General features: G+C 52.0%; 2 protein-coding genes across 18 annotated transcripts in view; one reads left to right on the top strand and one right to left on the bottom strand.

Moving 5' to 3' along the window:
- TEX11 (testis expressed 11) overlaps window positions 1-4,135 on the top strand; it is a 30,991-nt gene extending 26,856 nt beyond the window's left edge. For 3 of the 5 annotated variants that reach the window (XM_065077695.1, XM_065077694.1, XM_065077696.1), the window contains 4 exons: window positions 574-682; window positions 1,664-1,784; window positions 2,639-2,803; window positions 3,807-4,135. In XM_065077695.1, coding sequence (XP_064933767.1) covers window positions 574-682; window positions 1,664-1,784; window positions 2,639-2,803; window positions 3,807-3,881 — 470 coding nt within the window. In that variant the 3' untranslated portion in view covers window positions 3,882-4,135. The remainder of the gene's footprint in view (window positions 1-573; window positions 683-1,663; window positions 1,785-2,638; window positions 2,804-3,806) is intronic. The other 2 variants (XR_010475663.1, XR_010475664.1) reach the window with 2 other exon arrangements.
- Window positions 4,136-8,495: 4,360 nt separating this feature from the next.
- Window positions 8,496-27,924, bottom strand: part of DLG3 (discs large MAGUK scaffold protein 3) — a 79,940-nt gene continuing 60,511 nt past the window's right edge. For 6 of the 13 annotated variants that reach the window (XM_065077697.1, XM_065077701.1, XM_065077703.1 and 3 more), the window contains 11 exons: window positions 24,838-24,952; window positions 20,947-21,123; window positions 20,195-20,270; window positions 19,563-19,662; window positions 16,618-16,659; window positions 15,856-15,906; window positions 14,805-14,906; window positions 14,475-14,647; window positions 13,783-13,892; window positions 12,734-12,825; window positions 8,496-11,097 (listed from right to left, as the gene is read on the bottom strand). In XM_065077697.1, coding sequence (XP_064933769.1) covers window positions 10,991-11,097; window positions 12,734-12,825; window positions 13,783-13,892; window positions 14,475-14,647; window positions 14,805-14,906; window positions 15,856-15,906; window positions 16,618-16,659; window positions 19,563-19,662; window positions 20,195-20,270; window positions 20,947-21,123; window positions 24,838-24,952 — 1,145 coding nt within the window. In that variant the 3' untranslated portion in view covers window positions 8,496-10,990. Of the gene's footprint in view, window positions 11,098-12,733; window positions 12,826-13,782; window positions 13,893-14,474; window positions 14,648-14,804; window positions 14,907-15,855; window positions 15,907-16,617; window positions 16,660-17,807; window positions 17,854-19,562; window positions 19,663-20,194; window positions 20,271-20,946; window positions 21,124-24,837; window positions 24,953-27,924 lie in introns of all 13 variants that reach the window. The other 7 variants (XM_065077702.1, XM_065077706.1, XM_065077708.1 and 4 more) reach the window with 4 other exon arrangements.

Below are 27,924 nucleotides of genomic sequence, written 5' to 3'. Positions count from 1 at the left end.
CTGTACTTTCCTCACAAAGTTTTGGTCATGCCTTCTTTAGTCATGCCATGCAGCATCCAAGGAGGATGAGTATAATTTAGAACTATCATGGCAGATCTTCGGAGACATTCTGTAGGATTGAATAAACACCTGCTTACCTCCCTTGTCTTGAGGGAGTACACACCTGGGCTTGGAAACACCACACTGACATCCTGCTCCTGTCTAATTTTTCCATCCAGATTTTCATGTTCAAGGAGACAAACAAAACAATACTCTCTACTTTAGAGGGTGTGTGCCCCCCCCCCAAATTTTGGGTTACTGTACCAGAAGTACAGCAGTAAACAGCAGTGCGAGTACTTGTAAATTATGAAATCTACTGTGCTTCTGATTTGTAGTCCTCATTGATGATGTGCACAGTAAGAAAGTAGTAGAGAAGCACTAGGTTGTGACTGGCCCAGGCATTAGGCAAATCTCTTTTCGGTTGTTCATCACAAGGGATCTGTCAACATTCTGTAGTTTATTTTAGTGACCGATGGGATTAAAGTCTGGCTCCAGTCATTTCTTTTTTCTTCTCTGTTTTCTTTTGCTTTTAAGCATTAGCAATGGAATCTCCGGCTCGGTATCCTGTGCTGTGTAAGAAGGCTCTCAAGAGTGCACTAAACCTCCACAGGAAGCAGACTGTCATTGATGCTGTGAAATTTAGGTTAGTGTTATCACATAACTTTGCCAGGGGCCTGTGGCTGGAAATGCTGACAGGGAATAAAGCCTGCAATTTGGAACAAGTGGATTTTAGCTTATGTACAAGGTTCTGCTTGCTGGCCAGCCAATGTACATCTCAAGTATGACTGCCTAAGAGAGGTGTTAAACGCAATTTGTATACTTGGTGTATTTTCTGAAACAGTTGTATTTCCGATAAATGAATCTATTGAGGAAGGAAAATGAAATGAGGTCTCTGGCTGTTTCTTGTGAGGGAGATGTTAATTTCAGATGCTACCCTGCAGTAGTGAACTAGCTATCTCAAAGTCAATGAAGTCAAAGGAAATAAAAGACTGAGAAGAAAGCCATAAGTTGTAAGTTAGTGATATGATGCCGTAGTACATACATGATTAATTTTGCTGTATAACTGGCTCTCTAACAACTGTACCTTACAGAATTTGAAAAAACAACCTGGTGTGTGTCCTTCTCTCTCGCTTGTATCCCGTAAAGGATTTTTATTTCCTTTCCAAGTTCCTTGCAGTAACCAATGGGCAAAGGCAGTTGTTAATATTGCTCTTACTTCACACTGAGAAAGACAGCTGTGGTTTTGGAAACCATGTGTTTGTTGCTGATTTTCTGAGGATACCGATTACTTAGTTCTTGTTGGTGAAGTTAGGAAAGGCACTGTTTCCTTGCTGTCATGTGTAGCACCCTAGAAAATATTGTGTCTTTCCTTCTGTGTTACTTTAGAGCCCAGCAGTGAAAATAATGAAGGGCTTGCTGCTCTTGGCTCTCTTTTTACATAGTTCGTATGAGTGAGATCTGAAACTCGGAAAATGTATGTTTCTGCTATGTGTAGTAAGCACCAAGGTAGACATGTCTATCTGACGATCACAGAGATATCAGTTAGTGTTCTGCTGATACTAAAAAGTAGCTGTTTGTGCACGTGGCAATTAATGCTTCCCTTTTGCTCTGTTTCAATTCTCAGCAAATGCTTACATAGTTTGATTAATCTTTCTTTGCCGACTGGATTAACAGACTTGGATGCCTGTGTACTGCAGGAGGTGTGGGACTACTTTGAAGATGCTCTGAGCGTAGTCAGCAGCACAGTAAGTTCAACAGGAAAATGAGAAATTCGGAGATAATCCTGAGCACCTTTTTAAAAAATTCTCATCAGACTGGAGAATAATTAGTAGAATGAAAATTACATAGTGTTATATGTGGAGCAGCTAAGACTTCCTCAGTAAAAGATACACTGATGTTACCTCAAAAGAAATGCCTCTTGGATATTTAGAACTGAATTATGAATTTCCCTGGATTTTCTAAGGGCTTTTTTAGAGACATTTAAGGCCAAATTTTCAGTGTCTATTTTAGAAGCAAATAAATAATGACTTGTCTTTCTTTTCCCCAGTTGAATCAGTTCCCCACCAGGTTCAAGGTATTGTTGGTACTCTGGCTTCTGTTCTGCAGTTACAAGGGCAGCTTTCACTCTGGGAAGCCATTGCCACAGTGCACAGGGACATTCTGAAGACAAAATAACTGCTGCTTATAACCTGTAGCGAGCAACTGTGTCCTGCTATTCAGTACTGTTTGGATAAACTGGGAAGTACCGTGGCAGCAAGTTCAGCCTGTCTGCAGAGGGGCTGTTGGAAAGCTTGCTTCCGTTCTAGCATCATTCCCAGTCCCACAGAATTGTATTTTCTGACCTAACAATAGGTAATTGCATCATTACCCATGTTGGAAACAAGCTGTTTGGCAGTAGTATGGATTAACTGTGCAGCACAGCATGGCCCTGAAGGAATTGTCCTTTGCTTAGGAGAAAACAAACACACACAAACAAAACCCCACAAAAAACAACTCTTTTCTCAGTCTACCACTAAACTCTAATGCACTCTTTACTTGTCAGGTTTAAAGTGAATAGTGTATTTTCTGATGAGCTGCTGCTTCTTGTTTGCTGTTCCAGGATGCTTACCCAGAGATGGAGATCCTTTGGTTGATGACAAGAGCCTGGAATACAGGAATATTTCAGTATACTGTTGGTAAATATAAGGAGGCTGAGCAGTGGTGTGGATTAGGAATGCGTTTCCTCAATCACTTAGGATCTCTGAAGAAAAGCTATGAAGGCCATGTAAGTGTAAGCAGGTGGATTTGAGGATGTGGGATTGGATGTCTGGCCTGAATTCAAGATATGGACGTGGGTGAAGAAACCACTACAGATGATCAGTACCTAAATATTTTTGGAGAGCTTGATGCTAAAAGACTTTTTCAAAGTGAGGCCAGGAAAATTTTAAGTCAGTAGAAAGAGTAATGTGGTGTCCTTTTACTGGAGGGATCATGTAAATGGCTGACTGGAAATAAATTTCTGACAACTTGTGGCCATGGGAGAACCCGTGTGCCTGGCCTGCTTTCACTAAAATCAAGGTGCCGTACCAGTTCACTTAAATGAGCTGTTGTATGAATACTTGCAAGCTTGGTTTCTAGTATAAGCTAATGTCTTATAAATGGGGTTTAAGCTGATGTGAATGCAATCATGAAAGCTCATCTTTTCAGGTGTAGCTTAGCCACTTCCTGCGAGGGAGAGATTGCAGGGCTAGTAGTACCTCTGTAGAAGGCAAGGGCACTTTCTTACTACGTTACAACTAAGCTTCTCTCTACAGTTTTTGGCTGATGTTGCTACCTTGATTGCAGTGCAGTGCAGCCTGGCTGGTGTGTGCTGTCCTCATTCTCCTATGCACAAGCCAGGCAATTAAGGGCTGGTTGCAATTTTTATACCATTTTAAATACATCAGTTAAGACAATAAGAACTGAGATCACTCCCTTCCATCCTCAGCTATTCTGTGACTCTGTGAATGGATTTATTCACTGATATAAGGCTCAGCTATAAACTATGCTTTATGTCAGTATAAATAAAATAGTCTTGGTTACACTGATTTAACTATGTTTTTCGTACACCACTGCATTTAAATCTGTGCCAAAATCTTTACATCAGTATGAACTTCTACGTTTGAAAGTTGGTGGTAGTCTCCCACCTGTTGCCTTGCTTCTGTTCCCTGTCACTTTGTTGTTTTATCTAGTTGAATGATACGACTTTATCTGTCCTTGTTGATAACTGTGGTGCTTATATTCTTCAGATGATTGGTCTTTACAGTGAGGTTCTGGACAAACTGGACAGAGTAAAAGGCTTTCTTCTAAATGAAGAAGAATAGTGACAGCCCCAACTACAAAAAAGGAAGAACAGCACTCTGTCTTGGAAACGTTCTACTGAATGAAAGAGGCCGTGAGCTCTGTAAAGGGTCATGGGAGCAGTGGAAAAGAAACCAGGATATCCTTCTTTTTGGCAGTTAAGTTACGTACTTTTTAGGAAGTGTTTATGGAATAAATGCATTTTTTTTCCTCTAGGAAATAATTTCCTTCTCTGGAGCTATATAACAGATAGAAATAAACTCTTTCATGAGATTTGTCTGCTGTTGTGTAACAGGCTGCTTTAAATACCTGATTTTAGTAGTAAGTGGCAATGAGAACAATGAAAGTATTCCAAGACCACTTGTCTCCTCTGGATGTCAGAGCTGACTTGCTACAGAAATATTTATCAGATTGATTAGTTTTCAGTCTATTTTAATATGGACAAGAATTGAGAGCTGTTTGCCAGTTCTACAATTTAGTGAGAATAAAAAAGAGCAGGTACTATTTAGCTCATAGAAAAAGCTAAAGCTTTGGCTAGGTAGTGCAGTTCATAGACTGCTTTGATGGATGCGCTCCTGTTAGAACTAACTGAGCTTTGGTCCACGCAGATGCTCAGCAAGTAGGCCTAACCGAAGTTCATCCTGTTGTGTGAGGGAAGTATTGGGAAGTTTACAGCATCTGGTGCCGGTGACAGCAAAAATAATTACGTTCAGCTGGAGGTTATGTATGTGTTCTTATTCCAGAAGTTTACCACAGGGCCTTAATTCTTCAGGCTGAGGCAGTATGAGCAGTGGAAGCTGCTTCCCCTGACCTTCAGTGGCATTCCAGTCAGGGTGCCCCAGCAAATCACCCTGCTTGCCTGATGCAGATGGCTCCTGCAAGACACACACAGGAGGATGGATCTGTTGAGAATAAATTCTGCACCTAGCACGCTCAGTTCATCAGGTCTGTTTTGGATCTCTGTGAACTGCAATGCACCCTGTGCTGCCTGTTGATCTAAGGGACACCTCTGAACCCACAAAAAGCCAGGTCACAAATGCCACAGGAAAGCCTTTTGAAGTCACAGTTCAGGTGATGTGTGTTCCATCACATTAATGCAGGGACTGTAAATGATGCCTTAAGAATCAAAGGTGCCCATTGCTGCCTGTAGCATCTCTTTTGGTGCCTGCGGGGCCAGCTTTAATTATCGTTCTCAGGTCTGACTTGCACAAACACATAAACAGGTAAAGGTGTCACACTGTACCAGATGAGGTCACGTTTTCCCAGGAAGTGTAGCAGGTAATTACATACAGTCATAGAAGGCAGCAACCATTAAATGTGTTTCTTGCTACAGCCAGAATTGTTTGAATATTTTCCTTGGAGATGCTCAGATTGATTTCTTCTATGCTTTACTAAGGAATCCAGATCAGATCAGTTACAGACTCTGCTGATAGTAGTACTTCTCACCTCTTCTCTGCATGTTTTTGCATTGTACATTTTATTCTAGGATTAATATTTGCCATAGGTTTTAAGTAGGGCAAGAATTCCTCTCCTAGTTGAATCAGACCTTAATTAGCTGGATTTCCAGTTACCATTCTCAAGAGGTAGTTTGTGTGCAGTCACTCTGCAGGTTTTTGTGCACTGAGTTTGCTTTTGTAAATACAGGCTGGGCCACTGGTTATTTTACTAAGCTACATGTTGCTTTATAGTTCAGGAGCCCAGCTAGGGTGACTGTGGGATATAAACATGTTTTAAGCCAGCAGCAGCTGACCAAGAAAAAAGAAAAAAAAGACAAAAAAAATCATCAGTGTAGCTTATTCCTCCCCCAGTCTTTTTTTTTTATCGAGCAGTGGTTTGTTTCAGCGTGGACAGCCTGGGTGCTCACCCCAAGATGATACTAACAGATCGCTCCAGAGGGCGGCATTGCAACTGTAGTTTCTGATTTACACATTGTTGTGGAAGCTACAGGCTGCGCTGGACACTTGCTCTGTAACTGCAGATTTCCTCCTTGCTCTTGAGAACATGAACGTATCCTCCAAGGCAGCAGTTCACAAATTCCCCCCTTTCCCCAACCTGTACATTGTGCCCTTTTTTCCTGATCTCATAATTTTTTAACTGTTCTCACCAGTACCAGAGAACCTGTAGGAGCGCTGGTTCTCCAGGAGCTTTCAATTACTTGGGTGCACCGGGGGCTACCTCCCACCACACCGGCTGAGTAGAGCTTCACTGTTTATGTCGTGGCTGCACTGAGCATTCTGGAAAGGCAGGAGGGGAGAGGGGCTGTCTGCCCACCAGCACTTGGAATCCATCAGAATCCATCAGGAACCCAACCTATGGCAAATATTAATTATAGAATAAAATGTACAACGCAAAAACATGCAGAGAAGAGGTGAGAAGTACTATCAGCAGAGTCTGTAGCTGATCTGATCTGGACTCCTTAGTAAAGTCTGTAGCATAAAAGAAATCAAGGTATAAGGAAAAGGGCTGAAGCTTATTAGAGGACTGGGCAGAAGTTGTTAAGGAACACACTGGAACTAAGGGAGGAAATGTCACTGTCACCCCTGCAGTGAGCCAAGTGTGGCCCCAACAAGGTCCTGCTGCTCTCAGAGTGCTCCCGTGAGCTTGCACCGTTAACAGCTGCTGCACCAACTGACCCAAACAACTCACTGGTTTTGTCCTCAGGGTTAAAAAAACCTAGAGTCAAACAATATGACCTTCATTTTGTAGGAAAGGGATATAAACAAACACTAAGCATCAGGGGGTACTTAAGGATTCTTCAAGGAAAGAGACACCTTTAACATGATAACTTTACCTCCTGCACAGCAGATGCTTCAGTGCCATGGATCCTGCTGTGACAGCTTGACGAGAGCGGAGAACAGCAGGCCTTGAAGGTTATGCTGCCAAGCACCATTAGCAAGAAAAGCTGTATCTAAGACAGCTGTCCAGGTGCCTGCATCTCAGGCACCAACAGGGAGAAAATTTTTGAAAAAAATTATTATTAAATTCCTGTATTAATAAAACCCACCTTCCAGTAGCTTCACAGATCCTGTGCTCCTCTCCCTAACAAGGGCCGAGACAGTTAATTAGCCAGAGCTGCAGCCAGAAGCATAGCCATGTTTCTCTATAGCACAAGCAGCTTATGGTCTAATTTTCTAGAAGTGTCTTAGGGCAGATTAGTTTCATGCTTGTTGCAGGTATTTGTAACAGGACATCTTGGGAGAGAAAAGAACCACCCCCACCTACATTTCACAAAGGGACAGGACCATTAATGGGATGACTCTGCTATTGTAGCGTCCAGAAGGACTTTGCTAACCTCTTGATAAGCAGAGTAATTTGTCCTTAGCCAGAAAAACAGCTTGTTAAAAAGCTTCGAAAGAACCATTCTTTCCCGTCATGCCACTCATGTTGGTTATTCTTCCAGTGATTGTCTCCACCTTACAGGAGTGGCACAATTTATTTGAGAACATAATCCCCTATTCCTTTCCCCCCCAGGAATCTTAGTTTCAGTGTCAGAGCAGATGGAGATGACACGTCACAGACTGCACGAGGAGCGGTGTCTGCAGATCCACGTCCTGCAGCTCAGAGCTGCTGGAACTTCGTGGACTGTCCAGAGCAGCCTGGCAGCCACCGTGGCAGCCCAGCCGTTAACAGACAATGTTCCTGTGATACTTCACATCAACAACTTCATCACACCAAATCCATCACTATGTAAGGCAACAGTCTTGAGTTTTCGGGAGTGGTAATGCCAGCATCAGCTCTGCTTAGCAGCTGTTTAATCTTCCAGTGTTTTACTGACAAATACCACCACAAGACTGTTGATCTAATCAGCTAAAGGAGTTTCCAAACTGTGTTTTATTTGTCCAATAAACTCCATATACTGTGAACTGTCTGCAAACAGTATGCCCATGCTCAGTGCAACACCCCTGTTCCCCTGAAATCTCATTTATCTTGTGTGCAGTTTGAAAGAAAAAAAAATCAACACATTGAAGACTTAAAACCCCAAACCCTCTCACCTTTCAATTAGCTCAGCTAAATGACAAAGCAGATTCAGGCAGGAATGTATAACACCCCATTAACCACATTTCTCTTCCAGTGAACATGCCTGTTCTCTGCACTTAAAGGTACTAGGAAAAGATACTAGTTGTCTTTACCACTTCTCTCTGATGCCTAAACACCATATTAAACCATAAAAAGATGCTCTGTATTAGCCAGACTATGTTTACTTTGCTGTTTTTACATCCAATACAGGAACAATTATGTAGCAGCATATAAACCCCATTATTTGATCTGCATTTGTAAAGCAGACTCCCCACAATTCAAGCCATGACCCAAAATACATTTTATGGTGTCACGACATCAGACCGCGGTCAACCTGTGTTATAACAACCCAACCAAAAGAGGTGGTTACAGCTGTAAATAGTAGCTCACTTCCTTCCTTTTTTTTTTTTTTTTAAAAAAAACCTTCCTTTTTCTTTTAGGTAAGTTCTCAGTGACAACCTTATACTAAAAAAGAAGCAATTATCTTTTTTTAGAAAAAACATTGTCGATGCATAAAATTGCTGTGGAGAGACCATATCAATAATTGCTAAGATCAGCACCAAAAAACCCAGATCTGGCACACAATGAAGGACTCTACAACAAGGCCTCAAAGACAGAGCTCTTTGCAACTCTCTGTTTATTAAAAATATATGTCTCCTTGGAAGAAACACTGATAACCAACTAGCGTTGTCATGATCGATTCGATACTGTCAGCTATGCCATGGAGTACAGCATCTTTTTCTCCATGTGACTTGATGAGAGGGAGACAGGCCATCAAAGAAAAAAAGACAGGAATGGTGTGACTAGCAACTTAAGGACTTTCATTTCACTTACTCCACTTCTCCAGGAACAGACGTTTGCAGCAGCTGGAGCAGTGGGGCAGGAGCCCCGATGCTGAACAGGAACCTGTCGCCACAGTTTGCTCCTTTAGGGTCGGTCCCGACAGCAGGATCCTTCCTGTCCTCCACCGCCGCGTGGCTCTGTCCCGGGCAGCTGCTCGGTCCCTGCAGGGCTCCTCGTGATGCAGGACAAGTGAAGGCAGCTTCTCACCACGTACAGTCTTACAGCAGTTCTGGTTCACATTGAAAACCGTGACCTGTGCGTGCCGTGCGCTGACACGCAATAACCGTTACCTTCGGGGAAGCGGACCAGCATCCTGCATGTTCACTTATCCCTATAAAAATAGTGGGAGGTTGGGCCAGGACTTACCTGCTCGTGCGTTGACCTCCTTTGTTCCGGCGCCTGGCACAGTGTCTGACACAGCGCTCAGCAGTTCTGTCGGGTGGCAGTGCTCTGCACGGGCACCACAAGTGCCCGGTGACACCGCTCCTTCCCACAGGCTACGCCAGTCCCCCCAGCTTCGCACAGGGCTCTGCTCCCGTGATGGAGCCTCATTCCAGCGTGGAAGCCAAAGCGTCCTCAAAGACACACATTTCTCAGCTTAGGACCAACTGTTTCAGCATCGTTACCTCTCTTGAAAAATCCTCGTGCGCAGCAGATGGGTGCAGCTCTGCGCCCCCCTGCCCCACCGACCTGCCAGCACAAGGCACCCAATTCCATTTTCTAAGGTGACCTTCAGAGAGGGAGCAACACCCAATTTCAGAAAGAGAATTTATGCAGAGATATCAGAAACAGAACCAGGCCAGGTGGCCGCATGTTCACCTGCCAAGCCCCAGCTCCCGCAACAGCAGGCAATGTCCCTGCTGTGCTGGAAGGACATCCTGGTCACTGGGACCACCCCAGCAGAGCCGGGGATTTGGCACAGGGCAGGGAAGAGAGCGAGGAAGTTTTTCAGTCCTGTTACTGATGTGGAAAAGCATGAGCGTCCATCCAAGGCACAGCTGGGGGCTCCTCCTGCCAGCGGCTAACGCTGAAGGGAATGCCAGTGTGCTGCTGCCAGCTAGAGCGGGTCATGTCACCTGTGCCCACAGGTACAGGGCCAGCCCAACGTCCCAGGTTTTCCACAGCAACATAGGACAGTGAATACATTTGTTCCACGTGGCCGGTGGAGGATTTCCTAACTAAGCACCGCAGATCTAGATTCTATTTACAATAGAGCCAGCTTAAAAAACAAGTTAAAAAACTGGATTTTATACCCATTCAGTTCATTATTAACAAGAGAAAAATGGAATAATGAGAAAAAAAAAAAAAGCCAACACAGCAACACAATATGGTTTTGGTTTAAAATCAGCTTAAAAAAATAGAACCAAAAGGAAACCTCTCATGCAAACACATAAGGTGGTGTGTAAAACAATGTGCAATTTAATATGTAGTATCATCCATTCTCTTGCTCTGCAGCCTCCTGCTCAGTCTCAGCCTCACTCAGATCAGCTGCTGCTTCTTGCTGCGTTACCCTGGACCTCTGGTCCCTTCGGCACAGGCAGCGTATCAGTCTGCTCTGCCCCACAGGGCCGGGGGGCTGGCAGGAGGCTGGTCCCGATGGGAGACGCTTCCAAAGCACCTGGTACCGTTTTGAGCTCTTCCTGCCCAAGTGGACTCCCTATGCCCAGCGGTTGGGACAGAGGAACTGAAAGATCCTTGCAATAACACAATACCTATGAAGAGAGGTCCCTCAGGTTTCCTAGTCCACGTACATATATATATATAATATATATATAATATCTCTCTATATATTATATATAAATTACATATACAGATAAATAAAATGCTTTCTGCTGCCTTTCTGTCGCACTGTTCAGAGCTGCTAGACAGTCGCACTTGGAAAAATACCCCTGGAGCGCCAATACTGGCTCGTGTGCTCAGAGTCCGTTGTTTCACTCACTTCTTACGTTAGTCCTTAGCCGCCTCCTCCCATCTTGATTCCTGGTTTAGTTAATAATAATAATAATAATAATAATAATAAAAAACGACCTTGAATGGGTTCTCATCTGTCTCTAATGGAGCAGTTGGAAGGTCCATGCAGGAACGGTGGGAACAGTCACGTGATGAATGAGTTCATCCCAACAAAAGAAACAGGACTAGAAAACTCAATTTTGCGACGATCTAAAAAAGGAGGCAGGAATAGTTTTCATATCCTCCCCCTTGGGGCAGAGGGCTTGGGTGGGGTGGGACTTCAGAGATCTTCTGCTCACAGGAAAGCAGGTGGGGGACATCTTCAGAGTTTCTCTGGGGATGAAACCCAGATGTAGTGCCCGGACTGGTCCTCAATGATCTGTTTGATTTTGCTGTAAATCTCTTCAAGAGAGTCTCCTTGTACGATGGCTGGAAGAAGAGAAAACAAGCAAGACCCTGAGCACCAGGCAGCGCTGCGCCTTCCCTGCCATGAGCCACAGGAAAGGACTTTCACCCTGCAAAGGGGCTGTTGTGACACAGCCAGCACCTAAGCATGACACAACTCGTGCCAGAGGAGCTGTGACAGGTGCCCGATGACAGAGGGTTAACCCAGTGTCCCCTAGGGGATTAGCGTGAGCTGATCCTGCACTGGCAGAGCTTCTCACCCCTGTGAAGTGCCGGACAGGTTCTCCACACTGGGCTGCTAATCAGCTTTGCAAACTGTGTCACGCCACCGCGCCAAGGCTGCGGGCAGCCGGCACTGCCGCCCCTCCGCCGGCGTGAACCGGGGGATCAGCCGCTCCGCGCCCAGCGCGTCCCTGAGGTGACAGGTTTGTCCATCCCCTCTGCTCGTGTTTGGCGCTTCCTCTGCTGCAGGGTGGGCGTCGCAGCCCCGCCAGGCTGGAAGAGGCCGGCTGAGGGCTGCGCTCCCAGCAGTGACTCCCGCCCAAAAACCAGCGACAGTCCTGCTGTTTAGCACGGACACAACACTCAGCACCTCACTGTGCTTCCTACACCACAGGAGGAGGATGCATGTGGAGCGCCAGCGTGCTCTGGTAACTCAGCCAGGACAGTCCTCCAGCACTTCTCTTCCCTCATTACAAATTCCTGGTGCAGAACTTGCTACAGCGACCATCTCTGTGTGCATCACCCACTTCTTTCAACAACAGGTTTCAGGCAAGAGTGTTCATTTGTGCTCCTCCTGGAAGAGCTCTGGAACTGCTGCCTGGGACAGGAGGCCTGGGGAAGGCTCTTACCCTGTTTGTACCCATACATTTGCTCAGCTGAGATCCATTTTTGGAAATTGTTCTGCTTGGGATTTTTCCCGGTAGCTGTAGGGTGGGTAACACAGGGTTTGGCAGGATTACCACTCCTCAGCTTTAGAAGTAACAGTTACTGCACTGGAGGAAAGATGGAAGACCAGTTTCTTCGCCTGCCTCTGATTTTCCAGGATTAATCATGTTACAAATGTCCGTTCCTTAATGCACAAGGATGCCTGTGTCACGAGCAGCTCATCTCTGCAGGCACAAAGTGCCAGGCAGCCCCTGACTAGCTCTTCAGAAAAGACTAGTCAGGAAGCCAGCCAAACTTCCAGTCTTTTTTTGGGAGATGTTTTGTAATAACTCAGGATATTCTCCACCATTTAGGTCACTAATTTTTTATCTTCCCTCTTTAAAACGACTCTTTTCTCTTTTTGAAAATGCTCCCCTCTCCCTCACACATGGAGTTTTATTTCCTCTAGCCTTGTAGTTCCCTGAATATATGCTGGGCTTCCCCTGCCTGGGGATTTTTCTTTATTATTATTGAAGTTGGCAATAAGCTTTCACAACCTCAGAAAATCCTGCCTGACAACTTGCCTCCCTCTCTAGAGCTGGTTTACTCTTATCCACTGATTGTGGAGCTGTCCCTTCGCAGAGCCCTGATGGCAAAATGCCATCTCTGCTTTGCTTTGATGAAGCTGGACATTTTCCCATGACCCTGCAGTAGGACAGTGCTGGTAGAGAGGTCACAGCTGCCAGCCAGAAAAAGAAAATAAACTGGGTACAAGCCCACTCAGGACACTCACCTGTAAAATACTCTCCAAACTCTTGCTCGAGTTTCATGGCTTTGTCAAAGACCTTGTTGGCCTGTTCATACGTCTGTCTCCGGTTCATCTCCCTGCCGTGTTTAAAAAAAAAAATACAAACTTAGCTCTTTTTCTTAGCAATGAAGTAAAAATAGCCCATGGAGCCGGGGTGCCTGGGAAGCCTCTGCACACCAGGAATGGAAGCTGCGCAGGACCCAGCTCTTTGCTGCCTTGGCACTTCATCTCAACTTCCAGCACTTCTCATCACCACCACCCCCTCGTTTCACTGTGGCACAGAATTGGACTCAAACGCAGACAATCGTCTGAATTTGCAAGACCACTGCACAAGTCTCCCTGCTTTCCCACAGCCTGTCACCACCCCCTTCGCCTAGGTTTCCTCATACAACACCCAAATAAGCAATTTGATCCCCTCTGGCTTGAGAGGGTTTTCCCAGTCCCCTCGGTGCCAGCAGAGACTCATCTGATCCCAGAGTCCATCTCAAGCTATTGAATTTCCTCATATAGACAACTTTATCTGCTGCTGCTTGAAGAGTTGCAAGCTCAGCTCTTACATCCTTTCCAGGCTGTGCTCCCAGGGCCAGAAGCAGCAGGACGAGCAGAAGGTCCCCCTTGGGCACACAGGAGACGTCCCCTCTCTGGTCCTCAGGGCTGTCCTGGCTCAGCCGCTGTGCAGCTGTGAGCCACCACTACGGGCTGTCAGCAGCTGTCCTGGCTGGACTTGGGGCCCACGTGAGCAGGTTACATCAGACAAATTTGGGAGCATTTTTAGATTTCCTGTGGGTAACCCTCGGGGCAAACAAAGGGTTTAAGCCAGAGCAATCCATGGAGCCTGGATGCACCATGGCTTTAGATGTGGAGGGACACCAGAGACAGCAATGGGCCCAGCTCCTCTTAACAAGAGACAAGTTTAGTGCCAGAAACAACCTCTGCTGCTTTCTAAAAAGCAGGGGCAGCAGACAGACATACAAACCCCTGACATGCCAGAGCTGCTCACGCTGGAGAGGCACAGAACACAGTGTTGCACTTACATGAGAGCTTCAATGGATTTTGGTTTGATGAAAATGGCAATGGGATAAAGTTGTGCTTGCTGCAACCTCTTGATAGCATTGCCAGACACATCCAGGATGCAGTGTTTCCCCTGGAAAGGAAACAGTCGGGATCAGACCTATCTGCAGCCTCCTCTGCGCAGAAAACAGCTTGCTCAGACAGCTGTGCTTACAAAAGAGAGGAGCCACAGAGATGAAACACCAGCCCTGAGACACAACCCAGCTACCAGTGGCCTTATGTTCCTGCCTGCTTAGGGCAGGACAGCAGCAATGCAAAAGGGACTGAACCTTTCTCTGAACACATGAAACAATTTATAAGCCATCAGTACACTCCAGTGCTCCTGCGGAGGAAGCGTCGCTGTCTCGAGGAGTGCAGCCGGGCACCTTCGCCCTGTGAGCTCCCAAGCACGAGGCTGGTGCTGCCAGCACCCAGATTTTGAGTGGAGTTTGGGTGACAAAGGTAGCACAGGTACAACACCGAGGTGGAGTAACGTGGCTGAGAAAAGCAGCCATGTGGCTTGGCAGGACTCCAGAGGAAGGAGAGGCTTGTGCCACACTTGCTTAACCTGGTAACAGCCCTTCATTAGCAACACTGAGAGAGGAATGGAACTGCCAAACACACCCGGGTTCGGGCTGGATGTGTCCCGGTCCCAGGAATGCCACCCGACACTCACCCTCTCTGCCACTGCCCGCACTGACTGAATGCTCGTCCCGTAGAGGTTGTCGTTGAACTGCCCGGCCTCTATGAACTTGTTGTCCTGGATGTCTTTCTCCATCTGTTCACGGGATACAACGAAGTGGTAGTCTTGTCCATCCACCTCATTCTCACGCCGAGGCCTGGTAGTGTCTGGAGGAGAGCAGGCACCATGAGTGCACCAGGGTGACGCAAGCCAAACCCCCTGGGACAAAACCCACTGGAGCACCCAGTCCCCTCCCTAAGCTGTGGGTGAGACCCTGCTGTCCCCTCCCTCCAGCCAGGGCACAGAGAGCCAGCACGGACTTACGTGGCACGCAGGAACCAAACTTGTGTGGGAATTCGGAGATGAGGTCATCGTTAATTCGGTCCTTTGTTGGCCCCAGGATGATCACTGGCCTCGCGTAGTGAACTGTGAACAAGAGCCACAACCTGAGGCCCCTCCTGGGCTGTGGGCAGCTGACCCTGTCGCTGCTTTTGGCATCACCCTGCCCTCTCCCTGATGGCAGCAGGGGCTCCTGCTCACACAGGCACCCAAAGGTGCCTCCTTTGGGCAAGTTTATCTCCTCTTGGTCATGGTTAACATCTCCTTCCCATCTGACCCAAACCATCTGAGCTGCCCCAGAGAAGGTGCTGTGGGTCTCCAGGGTTGGGATCAGCAAAGCTCCTCCATCACTTGGGGCAGGAGTCAGACAACCGGGACAGTTAGGGGAGGATGCTGGCCCAGGTTGCCCAGAGGTGGTAGATGTCCCATCCCTGGAGACATTCAAGGCCAGGCTGGATGGGGATCTGAGCAACCTGATCTAGTTGAAGATGTCCCTGCTCATGGCAGAGGGGTTGGACTAGATGAGCTGTGAAGGTCTCATCCAACCCAAACTATTCTGTGATTCTGTGCCACAGAGCTGGGGGAGTGACGGCAGCCTAAGAGTCTGATCCAGCTCCTGGCAAGGAGAGACCACTGAGGCTAGGACTATGCAGCCTGAAAAAGGATCTGCAGGGATTGAGCACTGAGCAGGGTAAATGCTGAGGGTTGCCCTGCAGAAGGGACCTGGGCAAGGCAGGGAGGGATAATCCCATCCTCAGCTGGGGAATAAAGCCCAGCACAGTTGGGTCTTGCAACCCAGACCAGGTCACAAGACTTTTCTGTTGACTAAAAAGGAGCGATCAAGGCCAGGAAAAGCCCCATAAGGCAGCATGTGTGCCCAGCTCCTTGCTGCACACAAGAAACTCCCTGCGTGTTCACACAGTGCTGTGCTGGTACGGTGCAGGAGCGGGGAGGTTGCACCGGTTGCACTGGCTGTGCGGGGGACACGGGTGCCCATGCTGCAGTGGGCAAGGAGCAGCTCCGTGCCAGGACTTACTTTCTTGCCGTGTCACTGGCTCATAAGACAGGATGGTGTCCTCTTGTCCTTCTGCAACAGAGCCGGGGAGAGGCATGTGAGCACTCAAAGTTTTCCAGCCCCTCCATACCCACAAGGGCCTGGCTCCCGTCCCCACCAGCCTCCTGCAGCCCTGGGAACACCTCCAGGCTGCCCCTGTCACACCACCAGCTGACGCAGAGTGTGACAGGTATGCAGCCACCAGCCACTGAACCATGTTAATCATTCACATTCCAGCCCTGGGTCAAGCCTTCTGTTTCCTTCCCCACTGACGTGGATTTGGGACCCATTAGGATGCACCGTCCTTCCCGCGAGGTGGACGTGTTGCAGAGATTTAGAGAACCCGCTGGGGACAGAGAACATTTGCTGCAGCTGGACCCCCACAGTCTTGTACAGGCTTGGGCTACCTGAGCCACTTCTGCTACAGACCCAGCCTCTGGCCATTGCTTCCTGCAGCAGGCACTGAGGATGGGGGATAACATGGACTCAGAACCCACCACAGAGCCCTGGAGCAGAGCCCTCAGCCAGGAGAAAGCAGGAAAGCAGGCAGGCTCGCTCCAGCCTCCCCAGCCCCTGCTTTCCCCCCACCCCGAGGAGGGAGCTGGTTGCAGTGTCTTGGTGTCACCAGCAAGAAGGACCAGCCTCCGAACAGAACCACCACTGGGGGAAGACAAGATGGAAGTGCCAAAACATGCACACACATACATGCACAGGGCTGGGAGAACAGGTGAGACGCACACTTACTGGAACTGCTCTCGCTGTCACTGGTGTTTGATGTCACACCCTCTGCAAAGCAACCAGAGAGAGCCCCTTCAGCAGGAGCATGGGGACAGCCCAGTTGTCACCCAGCATGACTGACCCAGGGCAGGGCAGCACTCGTCTCCCAAAAAACCCGCACCCCAGCACCCAGTGAGATAAGCCTGTGCCACATGGGCAGGGCAGCATCTCTCACCCTTTGCTGGGAAACCAGGGACATGCAGGGGGACGCTCGGCTGCTCCAGGAGAAGGCTGGGATGCTGGGAAGTGGCTGCCTGGCAGGGCAGGTCTGACCTTCCCACACCGAGGGAGGGAAGGTGGGGTGCACGGGGAGGAGGGTGCTGGGGTGCGGCATGCACATAAGAGGACACGGCTCCACACCGGCATGGGGATGGAGTAGCTTACCTCTGGGGACAGGGCTGGGACTCACAGACCCGCAAGACAGTCACAAGACAGTGACAAGATAGGACAGAGATTGGCGTTTGGCTTGCTCAGGCTGGTCCCAGTGCTGCAGCCACCCCACACAGGCTCGCTGGCCACCACCTGCCCCAGCTGGGCTCTGCACCACTCAGGGGGGTGCAGAGCTCGGCAGGGGACTCAGACCCAGATGGGAGGGCCAAGGGGCTCCCAGCATTGTTGTTTTGCAGCTCTGGGTATGTGGTGCTACAGACGCAGGTGGCAACACTTCAAAACACTGTCACCCGTTCAGCTCAGAGGGGACCCATCATGGTCACAGTCACCTCCCACCTGCACTGACAGCAGCACTAAGTCTTTGAGCACTTAACCAGCCGCCAGCCCAGCCAGGAGCAGGAGGAAGAGGAAGATGAGGAGGCACAGCTCACCCTGGGTGTGGTGGGCAGCCCTCAGCTGGGCTGCTTAGGGTATGGCAAACATTCCCAAGCAAACCCCCCCATCTTCTCCTGCGTGCAGCAGCAGCACCGCTTCACACCCAGCAGCCTCTGCTGGCAGATGGGGCATTCCTCAGCAGATGTGGCATTCCCTGGCAGACACCCCGACACACACGGCATTCCCTGGCAGAGGAGCAGCACCCGTGGGGCTCTTCCTTCCCCACACCCCGAGAAGCACAGCTGCCCCAGCCGGAGCCCAGCCGTTCCCCGGGCACCACCAGGCATGCCAGTGACGGAAAGTGTGAAGATGCACATCGAAATTCAACTTACTCAGGTTCTTTGCTCCATAATAATCGTCACTTAACCCAGGGAAGTCCTGATTTCACAGACAGCAAGAAGGGGAGAGGGGGAGAGAAGAGAGCGCGGGAGAGGGCAGTCAGAGGGACGGGGGAGACAGAGCCAGACCAGCATTAGTGACAGGCGTGCAGAACGGCCCAGAGCTGCAACTGCAAGTGAGGTTAAATGTTTTCAGAGCGGACACCATCAGCCCGCTACCAATGTCTCACCTCGTGCAGCTGGACCCCCCCCACCAAGCTCATCCTCACTGCCAAAGATCCCCCAAGGGCCACCCTGGGTCTGGGGAGGGCAGGGTGGCCACAGCAGCATCAACTGGCACCAAGCGCTTGCAGCACTGAGCTGCTGGCAGGAGGGACGGGGTGTTTCTCCATGAGCTGTACTGGTGGGACACAGCAGCTCTGCACTCCCCTGGAACAGCCCAGCCACTCCAGGCGCAGACACAGCACAGCCAGTCCCCTAATGTGGGGCAGGGGGGCACATTTTTCCCCATCTGTCCATGCCCCAGTGCTTGTATGGGCTGTGGAAACATGGTGGAAGGATCCCCCAAATACAAACTGGGACGGACAGCAGCCGAGCACGGGGAGGGAGCTGGCTGTGGGTCTGTGACATGGGCTGGCAAAGAGCGATGCCTGCCCCACCCCCATGCTGTACCTCACTGCAGGGCTGGCCAAGGGCGGTGTCCCAGTGAGTCCCCAGCTCCAGGATGGGGCTAACTGGAGCCCAGCCACATCCAGGAGCTACGAGAGATATGCAGACACACAGGCCTAACCTTCACCGCAGGCCAGAGGCTTACACTGGCTGCCAAGCTTACTGTAAGCTGGTGCCAGGCTGGCACAGGCAGCACAGGGATGAGGGCAGCCCCAGAGCAGCCTGGCACCAACCTCCTGCCTCTGCATCACACCAGGAGAGACACAGGAGGGGAGGGGACGTGCTGTACCAGCACCAGGGCAAAAACACTGCTCTGCCTTGCCTATGTCCTCTTCCCCAGGGTGTGAGGACCACAGTTCTGTCTGGGACACTTGTCAAAGAAGTGGATGCAGTTTAGCATCTGGCAGGACGAGGGGCTGGGTTTGGCATGCAGCTCCGGTACTGCCCATGTCAGGATTTCTGGCAACAAACCATGTTCTGCCTTTGCAGGGAGTCCCAGGGTGCTGTCAGGTGAGAGCTGGGGACCTCACAACGTCTGCAGGCAAGTACCCAAGATGTGCCTTGGTCACGGGTGGGCAGCTCCTCCAACAGTGAGGGCACGGCTTCCCCATGCCCGCAGGGTTTAACCCGCGCGAAGGGCTCTCAGATGGGAATATGTAGCTGCAAGTCCGTTCTTGGGGAGATGGGGAGCACAGCCCCTCAGGCCTGAGAGGGACAGGAGAAGCCCTGCAGGAGGTGACCAGTCCCTTACTCGGAGGGGAGCAGCCCCTGGCAGGCAGAGGGAGGGAGCAGAGCCCACAGCAGAGCGGGGAGAGCAGGGAGAGGCAGAGCAGGGGGTCAGGCGGATGAAAAGATGAAGACATTGAACATGAAAGAGAGAGAGAAAGAGAGCGCCAGCCCGCAGCCGCTGCTTTCGTTTCAAGCTCCAGTTTCTCCCTAGCTGCTGGCATGACTGTGGAGCACAGATCCAAATGCAAGCAGATGCCAGGACCCTGGCTATGGAAACGTGCCGAATCTCTCCCCTCAAGGCAGGGGACCTGAGGGTCACACACTTGCCCTCTCTGGCCAGCTGCTACTTACGTTCCTGTCCGCTGCTCTCCTGGGCCAGGTTCTCTTTGCTCTTGTAAAATGGAAACTTTCGAGAGAGGCGGAAACTCTTTTTACGTTTCGTTTTGATCGACTGAAGAACATGGAGATGGAAGGGAGGACAGAAAAAACAATGGTGTTTAACGCATGTGGGAAAAATTAAAATGAAGAGACAATGAGGAGCTGTGGCAGGGCAGTTACCCTCAAAAGAAATCATGGATATTACATGAAAACTGTAATGCAGGAAAACAAATTAAGCATGTAGGAAAATGCAGTAGGGATGCTGGAAAGCCAATGGAGCAATCAGCAGCTCTGCAGGGGTAGCCAGGCCGTTCTCCCTTCCTCCTCTGCTCACCAAGCACTCTGCATGAGGGGTGAAGGCATCTGCCTGCAGCGGCATGAGCTGCCTGCAGTCAGCACCAGCCATGGGCTGTGGTGGGATGGGCTCTGCTCCCCCACCACTCCAATCAGTTGTCCTTCACCCGCCTGGGGCAGGTCCAGTTGTGCTGCTCTTGGCTTTGGGATTTCTCCAGCTGCCGCACCAGGGACTCTGGCTGCTGGGACTCATCCTGCCCCCACTAGCTACCGGCTCCAGGTGCCCCTCTGAGCCCCAGCTCAGCGCTTACCCTGTTGGACTCAATCATGCCAGTCCTGGCGTGGAACTTCACTGTTTTCAACCGTGCTCTCTCCTTCTTTTCCACCCTGATTGGAGTTAAAGCAGAAAAAGAGCCTCTAGACCCTGCGTGTGCCCTCTGTGCTGCCCGCCTGTGCACCCTCAGGTGGTTGCCTTGCTGGTAAAGGGCAGCTCCTTCCCAGAGAGGGATGGAGATGGAGCTTCTACCTGGGGTCTGGCCAAGGCCAGAGTCTGCATTAGCAAGAGATGGGACAAATCAGCCTGCCCAGGAGGGGAGGGACAGAGATGGGGCTGGCTCTGCATGTGTGAAAGCAGCGCCAGGCAGCTCCTCTGCTCCCTGACACTTCCCCTCTCATGGGACCTGGCTTGCGTAGCTGGGCAGGTTGTCAGAGGACACAAAGAGCAGCTCACAGTCACTGCTGTGACTCTACACTCACTTGGAGCCCTTGACTGGCTAACACCAGCTCTCCATCCCCATGGGGACCACAGAGGGGGCTGAGTGCTTCTCTCTTCACCTGGAGTCCCACCCAGCTTTAGAGAACATCACCCCAGGGAGATCTGCACACAGCCCCAGCTTGCAACCGGGGTGCCCTTCACGTGGCACAGCCACAGAGAGCCAGGTGGGCTGGGACCACAAGGAAATCCCACCCTGAACAGACCCCACCTTGAGGGCCGCAGGGCTCACAGAGCCTGGGGAGCTCCAGGAGGCTCCACACGTGACAGCTGCTGCTGATGGACACTCACCTCTTCTTGCTGGGGATGACCCCGATCTGCTCGCTCTCGCCGTGGGGTGTGACAAGCCTGGCTTGCCACCACTCATCATCAGAGGCATTGATGACGTGCAGGATGTCCCCGTAGGAGAAGCTGAGCCCCTGGCTGGGCAAGCAACTGTCCCGGGTCCGGTCATAGTCAAACAGGGCTCTGTGGAGAGGCAGAGAAAGGAATGATGCCATTCCTGAGCATGGCCAAGCAGTGAGGGCAGCAGCCCTCCTGGGGGACTTCCACCTTCATACCATAAAGGATTAAAACCCAAAATTTGTGGAAGTCTCCTGCTGAGGCAAGGGGCGTCATGCAGCCACCAGCACACCCCTGAAGAGTGCAACGCAGGAATAACAGCGCTGGACCAAAACAACTTGCTCTAGACCTTTGCTGCAAGGGGCAGACGAACCACAGAGGTGTCAAAGGCAGCTGTGGTTAGTGAGCAAAGCTCATGCAGCCCCAAGAAAGCAGCAGCGCACAGGCCACCAGTCCTCCCCTGAGCTGCAGGGCCAAGGAGTGGGATGGGAACATCAAACCCTGGGGCTGGTGGAGGGCTGCACAGGCAGAGACTGCAGGGTGCTTTGAGCATGCACTTTGTTTACATATAGGGTACATTAGTCCAGAGCCTGTGAATCAGGAATGTATCTGACGGTATATATATCTGCTTCTACAACTGAGCCTTTCCATCATCCTAAATACTTCCCCTGAAAACAGTTTGTTTAGTTTAAAATTACCTTTAATATTAAACTAACCAACTACAGAACAGTGTAGTTTTTTGTCTGTTTTTTAATAACTAGAGGAGCACTAGCACCCTTCCTGTGCACACTTTATCACACACATCACTGCAGCCTGTACCCACAAGTTGCTCTCAGTGACTTCACGTGCAACTCCTTCTACTAATGTCAAACCTCAAGCCCTGTCTGCTTTGATGTATCCACTTTGCAACAAACCCAACCAAGGGAACAGTCACCAAAAGCAGCACTGCTGGCAGCACAAGCCCTACGCTCGCTCCTGGGACATCAGCCCCACTCACCCCCAAGCCCGACACAATCTTGGGCACTGCAAACACTGGCTGTCTGCTGGTTTAATCCTGGCACTAACGAGCCTTCCTCTACCAGGAGAGACATCCTCTGTCCTGCTCCTTACCCCTTTCTGCTGTGAGGACTCCTGAGAGGGCCTGAAAGCACAGGGTGCAAATGGGAGGGCTGAGGGACCATGCAGCAGGTCCCCAGGTAGCAGCAGAGAGCTTGGAGGGCACTTCTTCAGCCATATCCCTGCTCCAGTGCTAACAGGGCAGTGCTGGGCGATGAAACCTTTTGGGTCGAGAGAGCTAGTCTTGAATGGGGAGCAGGAGAAGGGCTGCCCTATGGCTCAGAGAAAGCTCTTTGGGACAAAACCTGATGCAGCCCTATGCATCCAGGTACATCCAACCAGCAGATTGCTCCCCCTTTCCCAGCTTGCTCAGGGCTGGGGCAGCTCTCATGCTCGGTTCCTCTGCACCCCAGCATGCTGGAGCTGACAGCAAAGCACCGTAGGGCCCTGAGGCTGGCGCTAAGCAATCCTCAGTAAGTAACCCTCGCAGGCAGCTCCTGGCCAAAAGATAAGGCTGCGTGTGGCCGACAGGCCCCTGCTGTCAGGAGCAAAGCACGAGCCAAGGCCCCAGGGAACTGGTCAGGCTGGTTCCTGAACCAAGATGGGCTGCGGGGCACCCTGCCCACACCTCGCACCCTGCCTGGTGCTGGCCCCGTGGCTCCTGCCTCCTCCCACAGCAGCCACCGGCATCCCAGGGCCGGCACAGCAAGGTCTGGGCAAGGGCCGGACACCTGCAAAGCAGCGGCACGAGGCATTTGCTTCCCCGAGGCACGATGCTTCTAGAGAACAGCCTCTGGTCATGTTGGCACCCAGGACCTGGCGTGTCTGGGTGCTCCCTGGGGCACACAGGGGCCTGGCGGCAGTGTGATGGCTCCGCTCTCCAGCTTGCATCACACTGCAGGAGCAGGCAGGAGAGCAGATGGTTTGGCTGGAGGGCAGGGGAGTGGTGCCAGGGACTCGACACGGCCTCCTCCCAGTGCCCGGGCACAACGCCTGCGTGACCCCCATCCCCGCCCGGCACAGCCCCAGCGCCGGCGGACTTTGCCCTGCGGCAGCGCAAGCGGCAGGCAGGCAGCCGCAAACCTGCCTCATCCCTGCCTGCGCTGCGCAGCTGCAGCCCCAAAACACGTGGTGAGCAACAGCACCCACAACTTGGCTCTGGCAGGCACTCGGGGTGCCCGGCTCCAGCCCCGTCAGCAGCACACGGGGTGCAACGCAGCCTCGCTGGGCTGACTCAAGCAGTTGGGTAGCGAGTCCTGTAATTGGTGTCCTGTCCGCAGCGCAGCAGCAGCTCAGCTGGTTTCGGGTAAACTGTGCTCGAAACTACCCCGCCCAGAAGGGCTGGGGCAGCCCAGGCACCCGGCAGCTCTTGCAAGCGCGTTTGCAGGGTGCACGGCTGCCAGAGCTGGGGAAGGCCAGGAAGGGCCATGCAGGAGGAAAGCTCTCCCCTGGGATCACCCTCTCAGCAAGGCACAGCCTAGCTCCTGTCTGAAGCCACCTGGGTTTATGTGAGGGGACACAGTACTGTGGAGGCAACTGAAGCCACGTGAAGGGATGCAGCAAGAGATGCAAGATGCTACAAGCAGCCCAAAGGCAGTGGGGAGCTCTCTGGCTCGCAGGTATGCCCCGAGATGTGCAGCACCTCTCCAGGCAGGGAACAGGAGACTCACAGGCTCAACTCAAGCTGGACCCAGCCTAAACCCTGCTCCACCCATGAGTGTGTCCATAGGACGGCAATGGCCAGATCAGCAATGTTTTTCAACACGGGGCCCAGCTTGTTGCACACCTCCACCATGGATCCCAAAGATGCTAAATCAAACAAGATGCCTGCTAAGCCTCACAGGAAGGCATGAACTGCAGGAACCCAGAGCTGCAGCTGTCCCCTCCTGCCAGGCCAGCCTTGCAATGGGTCCAGCAACAGCCTGAAGGCCTCTGCATGGAGTAGCCATGCAGTGGGAGATGTAGGCTGAGGCTGGTGCAGCCTTGGCCCTTGTCACCCTTCCCACAGGGAAGGAGAAGCATCCCCTGCTCCTGCCAGCCCCCACCTGCAACATGCTGTGCAAGGTGAGGATTTACAGGATTATTTTAATTACCAAGTTAAAATTACTCATTAGCCGTCAGCTCCCTAGCGCTGTGGCAGGCAGGAGGTGGCAGGAGGCAGGCAGTGAGCAGGGGCTGCCCTGGCAGTGCAGGACTTGCAGCAGTTAGAGCTGCATGGCTACTTAACCCCTGCCTGCCCTGCACCTGGCTCCAGACCAAAAGCACATTGAGGGCTCAGAGCAATAATCTTCCTAAGAGCTCATCTCCCCTCCAGCTAGATCCTGTTGCAGGAATGGCGGGAGGAGATGGGAAGAAGCCTGTTAGCAGGGAACGGTTTGAGGAGAGCGCCCTGAACGCTGCCCTGAGCTGTCTGGGGCAGAAGCAGCACTAGACACCCAGTGTTCCCCAGTGGATCAGCTTGGCCAGCAGCCACCCAGGGCTCTGTAGAAGACACCACTACTTTCCAAAGCGGAGCAGCCCTCGGAACAGACACTTGAGTGCAGAGCACCCTGTCTTGGCAAAGCAGTGCAAAAGCAGCGCTCTCCCTGCTGCAGCCTCTGGGCTTCATAATACATCTATCACACTCCCTTCCCCAGCCTCCGAAACGACCATCCACAGAGGTGTCCACAGAGGTGCCACGTGGCCCAGGCTGAACCGTCCCACCCTGCAATCCTGCCCTGTGGGGATACACCTGTCCCACTCGCCTTCAGCTGCCTAAGCAGGTGAGGGGGTGCTGAGCCTTACCGGACATAGAGAGATCTCTTCTCACTTGTTCGGAGTGAGCCAGAGCCGGAGCTCATGCTGCTGTTCATCATCTGCTCCCTCAGGTCGTGGATCTTTGACTCGAAGCGGCTGTACTCTGTGGGGAGACAGGCGGTCAGTGCGGGCAGGAGCTGCCCCCAGGTCACTGCCCCGCACCGAGCACAGAGAGAAGCAGTGACAGCCTGTCCGTCAGGCATCTTGCCCGTGAGCCCATCCGTCCACACACAAGCCAAACAGGCTACAGCACCCTGTGGGAGTCCAGGCAGGGCACCTGGAGTAGACAGGGCACCGGCTGCTCCCAAACCCACATCAAACCCCCGCTCGGGCAGCTCAGGCAAAGGCTGAAGAGACCCTGAGACCTCCACCGCTACTGAGCTGCAGCTCAGCAAGGGAACAGCTGGGAAGGGCTCAGCGAGCCGCTGACCTACAGAGCAGTTCAGAACTACAGGGAAAGAGCCCCCCCAGGAGACCCTCACCCACCAGCTAGAGCTGCAAAGCACAACTGCAGCCATCAGGGTATCCCCCCTACTGACTGGTCTGCCAGCAGCAGAGCCCCTCAGCCCAGCAGGCATGGGGAAAGGGGAGGCAAAGCATGGCTCCCCCACAGAAGGGGAGCAGGGAGAAGGAATTCACCTTTCACTCCTACATCCCGGCAGCAGAGACCCACAGGAGGAGCCGGGTGACCCTCCAGAAGCCGTCGGCAGCTCCCTGCCGGGTGGCTGGATGGGAGCAGCCACCACCCCGGCTCCTGCCGCAGCGCCAGCCCGACCTTCAGCTGGGTGTAAAGGTCGGGCCGGCCAGCGGAGGGTGGAGGCACGGGCCCTGCTTACTCAGGGCCAACTGGGGAAGGTTTGCCAGGCAGCGAGCAATGGCGGCACCGTGGCACCAGGGAAGCTGCCGACATCACCACAGCCCACTCTGGCAGTTCTCACCCTTGATTTCATCCCCCGGGTACCCCCTGCAGTTATATCCCCACATCCCAGTGAGAAACTCATCTCTGCTGTACAACTTGCCTGGAAAGCCTTCTCCACAACCCAGTGGTTTACATGTGGTTTGGGTATATTTTTTTTTTGTGTGAACTAGAGCACAGCAGCTCGGCAGCAGAGCCACGTGCTCGCTGCACACAGAGCTCCAGCAGCGCAGGGGACCACGCGGGCAGCTGCCTGGCCTGCGGAGCTGCATCTCGCAGGGGTGGTGGGAACAGCACACTGCTAAGAAATGCACTGTGGGCTGCATTTGAGAGCCAGACGCTCATCGCGCACGACTCTTGGTGCAGACACACATGGGGCTGGGGTTATGCAGCTGCAGCCTGACTTTTCCCGACTCTCCAGCCCTCCCCGCAGCTGGACTCTCTCAGGCATCCCCTCCCGCACCCAGCTGCCAAGGATGCGTTTTTACTTAAAGACTGGAAGAAGAAAAAAGAAAAAAGGTGATACACACAAAAAGCACCAAGCGGCACATAGAAACTCCACATGAAGCCCTATCCCCTGCCACCGACATCAAGAAGTGCCACATGCTGGGTGAGGTCAGCTGCTTAATGCAGAGGTTATCAGGCCCCCAACTACCCCAGCAGCCAAGGGGCACCCACTCCTGCGCCTGCCTTCCTGCCAGCAGAGGGAAACTCGGGAGCAGCCAGGCATGGCCAAGGCTTATTTTATAAGAAAACCAGATTTTGACACCAAAGCAGCACTTCTGCATCCTCCAGCCTGTACCCGGTCTTTATGGAGCTCCTGGCAGAGGGAGGTGAGCCTCATCCCCCTCCATACCGCTCTCCCCACACAAGAGTGGACCACAGCATTTGTGGCACAGCTGATTCTGCCCCAGGATACCCATGAGGTCTTGCGTCCCAGAGAAACCTCTGTTGGAAGTGGGTACAGCTGCTCCATAAACCCTCTTCAGTATGGAAGAGCTATTTCCCCCTGAAAAACTGCTCAGCTGGGTGCTACAAACCCCATCCCCAGCCAATCATCCCAAATCCCGCTGGGGGCACAAGGAAGGACCACTGCTTCCCAGCACGTGGGCTTGCATCCCTCCTGTGACACTCTTCTCCACAAGAAGCCTGGTGTGGAGGATGCACTGCCCAGGACTGGGCAGGCAGCGAAGAGCAAAAGCAGGTTTAGCTGCCACTGGGATCAGGGTGGGGGTGTCAAGAGGTCAACCTTTGGGTGCCACCACCCTGCCAGCAACCATGTTCTCTACATGCAACCCAAGGGCAGAGCTCTCACACGCCCCCACTTCAGCCAGGGCACTCCATTGATGGGACTTTCCAAATTTCACTGGAGCAGCCATGCTGCTTGCAGGAGCTGGGAAAAGCCCACTGACATGACAAGAAACAAAAGCCAGGCTGGATGCAGGAAACTGAAGAAGGACATGGGGGCTGGAGAGCAAATGCAATCCTGTCCTAGGGTCTCCCAAGGAGACACCAAACCATGCTTGCTCCAGCTGCAGGAGGGCACAGGGCAGAGGAACAGCCAGCCCCAAAAGCAACCCTGCCCCCTTCCTCCCAGTGCAGGGGAGGCAAGGTAACCCTGGGAAGGAGCACAGGATGCTCCCAGCTGTCACCAGCCCCTCCTTATCTGCGCACTGGAGCAGCCTCTGAGACAATTACTGGCAGGTAAGCCCCAGCAAACAGCTCTCTCGCCTTCGCTCCCTGGCTCACAGCCACCTTGCCTCTGCATCCTGGAAGATCTCCCGTGCAGTCGGAACTCGCCTGAGAAACTTGCCCACAGCACGGTGGGGAGGTGAGCCACAACTGATCCCCACCTCTTTGGCATTCCACGGGACCCAGGTGCTGGACGTGTTCAGGCCACGCTTATCAAAACTGAAAAATATGCAACAGGTGACCCGGCACCTCTTGCCGTGAGTGCCACTGCGGCACTGCGCCGCGTGCCAGGAGGGGCAGGACGTTTGCTGTTCCCACTTAGCAACTCAATAAAAAACACCACTCCACCCTTTCACCGCTCTTCCCTTCCCAGGTGTGGGTGCCACTGGAGCTGGGCCTGATCCTGCACCACGGGGTGAGCTCACCACCAGGAGCAGGATCGGGCCCTGCAACGCCCGAGCGCACAC

The sequence above is a fragment of the Columba livia genome, chromosome 12 (assembly GCF_036013475.1).
Source record: "Columba livia isolate bColLiv1 breed racing homer chromosome 12, bColLiv1.pat.W.v2, whole genome shotgun sequence".
NCBI classification, from domain to species: Eukaryota; Metazoa; Chordata; class Aves; order Columbiformes; family Columbidae; genus Columba; species Columba livia.
Note: the sequence above shows the minus strand (reverse complement) of the source record. Positions and strands in the feature narration are given on the sequence as shown.